The 9,458-nt window shown below is 31.0% G+C and overlaps 1 protein-coding gene across 1 annotated transcript; it reads left to right on the top strand.

Moving 5' to 3' along the window:
• The first annotated feature begins 2,439 nt into the window (after window positions 1-2,439).
• Window positions 2,440-8,376, top strand: LOC126677889 (glycosyltransferase-like At2g41451). The gene is made up of 11 exons (XM_050372710.2): window positions 2,440-2,901; window positions 3,454-3,603; window positions 3,694-3,746; window positions 4,050-4,158; window positions 4,273-4,407; window positions 4,527-4,571; window positions 5,074-5,261; window positions 5,604-5,745; window positions 7,041-7,087; window positions 7,371-7,458; window positions 7,714-8,376. Exons 1-11 carry the CDS (start codon window positions 2,560-2,562, stop codon window positions 7,969-7,971), a joined length of 1,557 nt encoding a protein of 518 aa, XP_050228667.1. The 5' UTR covers window positions 2,440-2,559; the 3' UTR covers window positions 7,972-8,376.
• The last annotated feature ends 1,082 nt before the right edge of the window (window positions 8,377-9,458 follow it).

Raw genomic sequence — 9,458 nt, 5'->3', positions numbered from 1 at the left:
ACCATTAAATGATACGACATGACACAGAATTAAATGGGTTTGGATTTGATGTAAACGGGTTTGGATCATAAACGGGTCTACTTGTTTATGACATGATTAATTTTACGTGTAAATGGGGTATACACGTGTAAACCGTCTAAATACGGTTAACTAGTTTATTTAAACATTATCTATTTTTTATAATTTAAATGTTATTACATTTTTTATTCTATTTAAATTTTTTATATTATATATAATTAAAATAGTATTTATCTCAAAATATAATAATAGTTCTTTTAGTATTATATAGAATAAATTTAAAAAGTATTTAAATAATTAAATAAGTTCAAACATGTCAGTATAAACGAGTTGATTTGTTAATATGTTTAGATAAACGTGTTTATATGTGTCGTGTGGTGCCATATAATATTCGTGCCGTGTAGCTCATGTAATATTCATGTCGTGTTTGAGTTTTTATATCAAATCCGATTAGTAATCATACTGTTCTCGTGTCTAAACGGGTCTGACCCGTTTATAATCCGCAAACACGAATTGCCAGGTCTATCAAATTGCTAGAAAATAGAGGTTCAAGAGCCCTAGAGATTATTCAGTAAAATTCAAGGATGAAATTAGATATTTGAATTTTTTAAATTCATGAAATGAGCTTTCCAAATTCTACAGAAATATTGCCTTTTTCATGGATTCATTTCCTTACTGGAAATGAAAAATTGAAAAAGAAAATAAATAAAAAAGGAAACATTTAAATTTTAAATGCAAAAAAGCATTATAAGTAATCCATTATATACAATGTGCTAGCACATAAAATCATATACAAAACTAATAAGCTTCATACCATAAATATCCAATCTCACTTACTCTTTTTTCATAGTTCAATGGATTCCCCTTAAAAATAATTTAATTAATTTCTTAAATTAGTTTGATTTGCAGTCTTTCCAATTGCAAATTCTAATTAGGGCTAATTAATTATACAATTGTCTTCCAAACCTTTTTAGCATTTTATTCGTTGTTAAATTCTCTTTTCAAGATAAGATTGGAAAAATATTCATATGAATTTGAAATATTAAATTATATAATTGTAGATTTTCAAATAAACTATATAATAATAACAATACCATTTATAAATACAAAAAATGTCATGTTTAATTATTTTAATACATCATATGTAGAATAGTTTTTGAATCACAATGTACTGATATAGAAAATAGAGAGGCTTTTCTAGAAATGTAAATAAATCTAGTTAAGTCTAGTATAGAGAATTTTGAGATTGACTCGTTTATTTTAGAGTCGAGTTTTGAGTTTATGTATCGAGTGTTTCTCGAGTTTATTGAAAACTTACGAGTTTCATGAGTTTAATCAAATCTCATTTTATTTTATAAATTTAAATCAAAACTAATTATTTAATAATTTAATAAAAAAATTAAATACTATATTTCTTTAAACACATAAATAAATTTAAATTGATTATTTTATATTTACTTTTTAATAAAAATATATATGAATCAAATATTTAAGGTTCAAAATTAACATAATAACATATCAAATTAGCATATAAATATATAAACGAGCTTTTTTCGCGAGTTTTTAGGTATAATACCACTAAAACTGGCAAACGAATCTTAAAATTTTGAGTAGTTCGCGGGCAAAATCGACTCAGTTACACCCCTAATCTCTCCTCAAAATTAGTTTTCTTCCATTTTCACAAATCTCCATTAAATTGAAATTATCTTAATAAAATTCATAAAACTCTTTCACACCATAGATCTCTTAAATCTCCTGGAAATCATGCAATCAAAAATAAGAATAATGTTATATAATTCATTTTTTATGACTTTCTCTATTGTATTTGTACCATTAGACGTGAAAATTAAAAAAATAGATAGATTTAATTTTTTTTATTTCTAATAATACACTTTAAAAAAAATGTTGGACAAATGAAACATTACAATAAAAGAAAAAAGTGTATAAAAATGTAGATTATAATTTTTTTTTTCAAATATACTATTCTTTCCGTCTCATTTAAAAAAAGTCTTATCATATTTTATACTTTTTAAAAAATAAATTATCTTCACCTTTAGTTATTTGTCCTACGAACGACATCTTGTAAATTTGTAAATTGAGTTCTAAACATTGATATTTTATTTGAATAACAAAATAAGCATAAATAAATAATTTAAATTTAAACCTTATTGAAAAATAAAAACAGAACATTCAAAAAAATTGAAGATTTGAATAAAGAAAAAGTGAAACTTCTATATTGAGAGGGAGAAAATAACAAAAATCATTATAAAAGAAAAAGAATAATAAGGATTAAAAGTGTTAAATCAGAAACATTATGGACTAAGCGAAATATTACAATAATTTGAGGGGTGTATTTGTTAAAATAGAATAGTTCTTGAATAACTTTGCAGGACGGCAATAACTACAAAGCCAACGACAAAACGGCTTCTTTAGCAATTAAATTTCCACCCATTTTCAGTTTCTTTCTTCAATCTCTCTCTATATATTTCATTTTCTTTACGAATTCGCCCACAATCTTTACACAGATGCACCAGTTTTGCAATGGCGGGTGCTGCTAAATCTTCACTCCAGCACCAACACTCTGCGTCCTTCGTTTCGCGTCTCTTAATACTCCTAACTCTTCTTCCTTTAACTCTCGCGCTCTTCGCTTTTCTTCTGCAATGGCGTGGCGGGCTGACCGACCCGGTTACTCGCTGGTCGCCCGACCACCATCAGTTCCCTGGTATGGATAATCCTAGTGTGTCTTCTTCTTCTTCTTTGCGTGGCTCCTCGAATGGTGGACATTCTTCGGGTTGTTCCGATCTTTTGGGTCGGAGCCGTTCCGCTTCGTTCCCCTATTACAAGAACTGGAATTTTGATTTTTCGTCGGATCTTAAACCTAAGGTCCGTTTCTTTCTTTTCGGGTTTATTCGGGTTTGTATTTGGAATTGGATCCCATCCCTTATGATACTGTTATTGTTAAAGATTTATTAGTTCAATTTTAGGGATGTTTGTGTTAAATTGTGGGGATCATTCGAATATTTTATTTCATTTTTTTTGTATTTCACTTTAAGAATTCAAATTATGCACCTTTTCACAGTTTATTTTAGGCTTAATTGCCTAGAAAAACACCAACTTTAGACCAACTTTCATTTCTTTTGAAATTTTAAGCACGGAGCAATTTTCCGTTATGTGTACACCGGAACAGTGTTTATTCCGGTGTGCACATCAGCATGATGGAAATTCGCTCAGTGTCTAGAATTGCAAATGACATTTTATGTATTAAATTGCCAAAATTGAAAGTTCATTTTAAAATGCTAAAGTTTTTAAGCAATTAAGCCTTTATTTTATTATTATTATTTGTTATATGTGATTCTGGAAAATGTTGATGATTGGGATTTTTTTTGTTTCACATGGGATTACTTGTTTATTGAATTTGCTATTTGTTGGTGGCAGATATGTATAACTACAAGCACATCTGCAGGCTTAGAACAGACATTACCATGGATATTTTATCATAAGGTTATTGGTGTTTCTACTTTTTTTCTTTTTGTTGAAGGCAAGGCTGCCACTCCTGAGATCTCCAGAGTTCTCCTAACAATTCCTGTAAGTGTCTTCTTATAATTCGACGACTTGCTGAATATTTTTTGTTATATCAAATTCACTGTTATAAGTGGTTTATGTGCATCTTTTTAGGGTGTTAAAGTTATATACAGGACGAGAGAATTAGAAGAACAACAAGCTAGAAGGTCCGTCCGTCCATTTATTTGTTTTTGGATTATGTGATCCTTATATTCATCGATGCTATAACCTGATAAAGTGTCTGGAATTGGTGTTTTTTCTTTTTTCTTTTCAATTATCGTTTTGATATTTTTGTATGAATATAATATGTGATCATGTAAAATTAATTAAATTAAACAGAGATAGACAACATACTTTTTCAAGATAAAGAAAGTTGCATTGTAGTTGTTCTTCTGCATCTGCTATCTACTCTTTGAATTTTATGATTTATAATACTTTGTTTTTTTTAATACTCCTTATTTGGTTTTCAGCCGGATCTGGAATGAGACTTGGCTTGCAAGTTTCTTTTACAAACCATGTAATTATGAGCTTTTTGTGAAGCAATCCCTCAACATGGAAATGGCTATTGTTATGGCAAGGGTATGGTTATTATGTTTTCATGAGCATCTGCCATTTTTTTTTTCAGCGTGTAATTTTGAGCTTTTTGTAAAGCAATCCCTCAACCGTATAATTTTATGATTTTTTAAACTTTAGGAGGCTGGTATGGACTGGATATTTCATCTTGATACTGATGAACTTATACACCCTGCCGGAGCTCGTGAATATTCTTTGCGACAATTACTTTTAGATGTTCCTGGAAATGTTGATATGGTTATCTTTCCAAATTATGTAAGTGGAACTGCTTCCTTGAGATGTACGATAAATTTGATCCTCTTACCTGCTCTCTGCTTTCCAAATATTTCGGTTAATTCTGCTTTGTAAATTAATGGAAGCATTTTATGTCTCAGGAGAGCAGTGTTGAACGAGATGACATCAAGGAGCCTTTTAGCGAGGTATGATTATGATCTCTTTATTTAATATTTTATTTTACAACCGTAGCTAGTTTCATTTAAAAATGAAGAATTTGAGTTTTGCTTTTGAAGGATTTTGGTAATATGGAAATGTTATATTTAAATGTACATCTGGGAATGGGAACTACTGAATTCTTTGAATTGGAGTGCTTAGAAGTTCATGAAATTTGTAATCCATTTTTCTGTAACCCTAATTTTATGGCTGTTTGAGCTTCTTCAACTTGTTAGTTGTGCTTATTTAGCATAGAACTGATGGGTTGAGAAAAAAACAACGATGAATTTCGTATGACGCAACTAGTCAATATCTTATTGTTCTTTACAATTTCATTTTTGTGGTTTGCATATGTTAGCTTTGTTTGACCAGGAGCTAACTTAATCCTATAATTTTGTTTTTTGTATCCTTGGGTTGTTGAAATTTGTCCATATGGACTAGGAAAACATTTTATTAATCATAATAATGTTTTTTTCTTTTTCATTGGCATAGGTCTCAATGTTCAAGAATAACTTTGACCATCTTCCAAAAGATGTATACTTTGGAAACTACAGAGAAGCAACTCGTGGTAATCCAAACTACTTTTTGACATATGGAAATGGAAAATCTGCTGCTCGAATTCAAGATCATCTACGTCCTAACGGCGCACATAGATGGCATAACTATATGAAGACTCCAAAGTATGGTCATTCTGTTCAAGTCATAATAATTACGTGTACATTTTCTCCCTTGTATTTATAGTCATTATTTAGTCGATGATGTTCATTTCTGCATGTATATTGATAGGTAATTGAATTAGTAACTACATTAATTATGCTTGATCGAGTATTTTTCATTACATGCAACTATGTGGATGTTGCTGCTGGTAGTCTAACTTTTAAAGGTTATGCTATCATGATTCATGATCATTAAGTGAATTTTATGTTAGTTATTTCTTGAGTTCATTTCAGCACAAGAAGCTTTGAAATTCATTCTGAAAGAGTTGACAAGCATCTAAATGTTTTCCGTGTAAATTATTACAGTGAAATTAAATTGGATGAAGCTGCTGTTCTTCATTACACATACACCAAGTTTTCTGACTTGACTTCCAGACGTGATCGATGTGGATGCAAGCCAACAAAGGATGATGTCAAAAGATGCTTTATGTTAGAATTCGACAGAGCTGTAAGTTATGATCCATGTTCAGTCTATTATACTGTTTGACTGTCTTCTCTTTCCTAGTTCAAGACAATTGTTCAGTTTCTTTTATTCCACTTATTACTATTTGTTTTTCCCTTGTAATTGTCAACACATGCATAAACACACTCATTTAGTAATCTATGAACAAGAAAGTGTTTAGGTGGTATCTCGATTTAGTTCTTTTGACTTTTTTAGTTCAGTGCGATGAACTTAGAAGACTGTGGGGCTTTCATCTCAACTTATCATCCAGTTATGAGATAGTTTCTAGTTAGAACAACTAGGTGGCGTTATTTTTGTTTCAATATGCAATAGAATTGGAAGGTGAGATTTTTAATAAAGCAGGGAGGGAAATAAACTTTTTTTGGCATCTGTCTCCCTTTTGTCATTATCTCCTGTTTTTAAATTCCATGTAGAGGCTACGTCAGCAATATTCACATCTTACTGTCTTAAGTAATACTGAACTTCATGAATTAATTTGGATTTTGATGGCGTGCAAACTGTAGGGTTTTATTGAAAACCTACGGACTCATAGCTGATTGAAAGTAAAATAATTGGCCAAAATATGAAAAATGATGTTTATGTTTGTACTTCTCTTTGCTTATGAACCTTTATAGTTATTCCTATTATTTCTTAAAAAAATATTGAATATGCCGTATTGTTTAGTTGTTTACTTTATATATTATTTAACACTCAGGTTTTTTTTTTTAAGATGCAATAGGGCATTGGCTCAAAACTTATTCTGTAGATTTTCAACTTTTGTTGGGTATAATAGCAGCCATTAGATTATCCATTGTCTTTTTGTCAATAAAGAAGATCACTCTACTGATTCTTTATTATATTTTTGGGAAGTTCTGAAGTCAAGGGATAATTATACTGTAAAAGATTAATATTCTTCATTTTCTTTTGTGATGTTTTCAGCATAGCAGTTATCATTTGTACTATTAAACACCAAAGTTTATATTACCCCTGATCAGACTCTTATAAAATTCAACTTATTATCTTTAATAGCATGCCTTTTCCGACCAGTTCTCCTTACACAACTATGAAATATATAATTTAGGTTTTATTCAAATCATAATGGTAAACTTTGCATCTCTTTTGGCCCTGGATTAATAAACTCTGCTTAAAGTGACGACATTCATTATTTTTTTCTTTTTTTCCTTTCACATCAGACATTCACTGGCTATAAATTTTAAATTTCAATAACCATATGATATGTAGAGACTTGATTATGAATTATTTAACTTACCACTCTGCTCCTATTGTGTTATGATGAGCAGGCATTCATAATTGCTTCAACTGCAACAGAGGATGAAATGCTCCGATGGTAATAGACTCTTTCTATGTTCCTTTGCTGATTAATTCAAATTAGAGTTTATGGCAACACATGTTGCTCTTCTAGTTTTTTACTGACCACCAATAGCATATATAGATTCTGTTGCCATCAATGTGATGATAATTGATTTTTCTTTCAGAGCTTTGTTAAAATGAATAAAAAAATTCATGAAATGATTAATATTATCAAGGGTTTTGAACGTTGAATAGATCCAGTGAAGTAATTGTCAAATTTTCTATCTTAACTGCCACTGATGTAATTATTATTGTATTAGGTACCAGGAACGTGTTGTGTGGACCGACAAAGAACTGAACCTCAAACTCATGAGAAAGGGCATCTTGAATCGCATTTATGCTCCCATGGTACCCACTTTTTGCTAAGGTTTCTTTAGCGGCTTTTTCTAGAGTTACTTTGTTTTTAGCTTACTTTGTTATTTTTACCATTGGCTGAAAGTGATAGTAATTCATCCAACGGTAAAAAGTGAACAAGTTTTACTTTGAAAAAAACAAAGTAACTTTCGATAACCCCTCCTTCAGCTGATAAGTTTAGTTTAAGTGAATGTGTGGAGAGTCTTTCGGCCACTTCTAGAAAACCTTTTGTTAATTGAATGTACACAGGTCATTGTCCAAGGGCTAAGAGAAGCTGGCGTGTTTAGCAATGTTATAGCGATGGCACAGGCGAACCTAACATCGCCTGAGAATAACAACTCTTCTGAAACAGCTAAATCAGGAGTGATGATATCTTCAAGAAAGATTGGTCAAAAAGAAGAATTTCAGGCAACTGCCAGAAGGGTCTTGCAGGTTGGCGATGACGAGATTTCTCTTCCATCAGCTGTGCCACCACAATCTCCTCCTGGTCAGGTAGTGATACAGTGACACTAAATCCACAGAAGCCCCGACCTCCTTGGTATGGTTCCTTGCAACTGAGTTGACAGAAATACTGGTGACGGCAGAGATCCTTGAAGCGGCTTAGGCTGTTGGTGGTGGGGCATTTTAGTGTTCAGTTTCGTTGGGATCTTCCCGATCATTACCCAAGCGCTGCTGTACAGTTGAAGTAGATAATAGATTCTATAAAACGAGAGGCGTAGAGCGGGATTCTGATTACGTGTTCATGAAATTTTGTCTTGGTAGTTTAGAAATCCTGCCATTGTAATGGTTGTTTCACACACTTTAAGAGGGGAAATGCGATATTATCATTCCCAGCTATGGTTATCAAATTCTGCTTACATCATATATCTTTGTTTTTTAAAAATTGGTTCTTCATGTTCCAGGCTTTTCTCACATGTTGTCTTCATGTGTCAGACCAGTGCATTGATTAGTACCCATAATCATTTTTCAAGTCCTTTAGAAGCATTTTTTTAAGAATGGCCATTGTATGCTATTTAAATATATGAAATTTTAGGTCCTTTTAGATATTTTGTGGTAAAATTAATATTAAATAACAGAACATATAGCTAGTTAATACATGAAAAACTCAATTCTTGTTTCAATTGGTAGTAAGTTTTGATCCTTCATATTGTTGGAATGATTTAAAAAAATTAAAAATTTGGAAGTAAACTTGCAATCTTTTAAAAGGTTTACTTCTATATTCTCATAAATTAAATAAGAATATAGCTAATTTTGGGTAGTTCAGATTCAACAGGCGACTTTTAGAACGGCTGAGAAATACTACTTTTAGGCGTAGCAGAGTAGGCATAAACATGGGACACGAAATCCGTACCGAACACCTCAACTGGTAATGTTCAGATAAGGGCATTACTAAACCGCTGGTGAGTAAACAGCTCAGCTCTAAAGTTGGAAAGTATTCTTATTACTTGTTAAGGCCTAATTACTTAAAAACCACCCACCTTATAATTTTTTTTCATTTAAATCATGACTTAGGAAAATTTTCAATTGTACCCTATTTTCGATTTTTATGTTTCATCTCTACCCTAATGAGTTAAATTGACCTATTTTCTTTTGAAAAAGAATTTAAATTAATCCTTCATTTTTAACCTATATTCTGATAAAACGTTAATGTTAATCATTTATGTATCTTGTTTTTAATATTTTCATCCTTAAATTAATTAAATTATCAAAAAAATTAATTTTGGGGTACAAATGAAACATAAAAATCGAAAATACGGTACAAATGAACATTTTCCTAGGTCATGGTATAAATGAAAAAAAGTTAAAAGGTGGGTGGTTTTTAAGTAATTAGGCCACTTGTTAAACAGTGAGCCTCGTTATTTGTCAAGAATTGACCTATTTTGGCAATTATCGTCATAGAGGGGGCAAACTATAGACATGTCTCTTTTTTTACAGATCGAAAAGTGATAACAGACAAATTTTTCTGAAAAATCATTATTATACGCTTCAGTCAC

The sequence above is a fragment of the Mercurialis annua genome, linkage group LG4, assembly GCF_937616625.2.
Source record: "Mercurialis annua linkage group LG4, ddMerAnnu1.2, whole genome shotgun sequence".
Classification (NCBI taxonomy): domain Eukaryota; kingdom Viridiplantae; phylum Streptophyta; class Magnoliopsida; order Malpighiales; family Euphorbiaceae; genus Mercurialis; species Mercurialis annua.
This window is presented reverse-complemented; position numbering and strand designations above follow the sequence as displayed.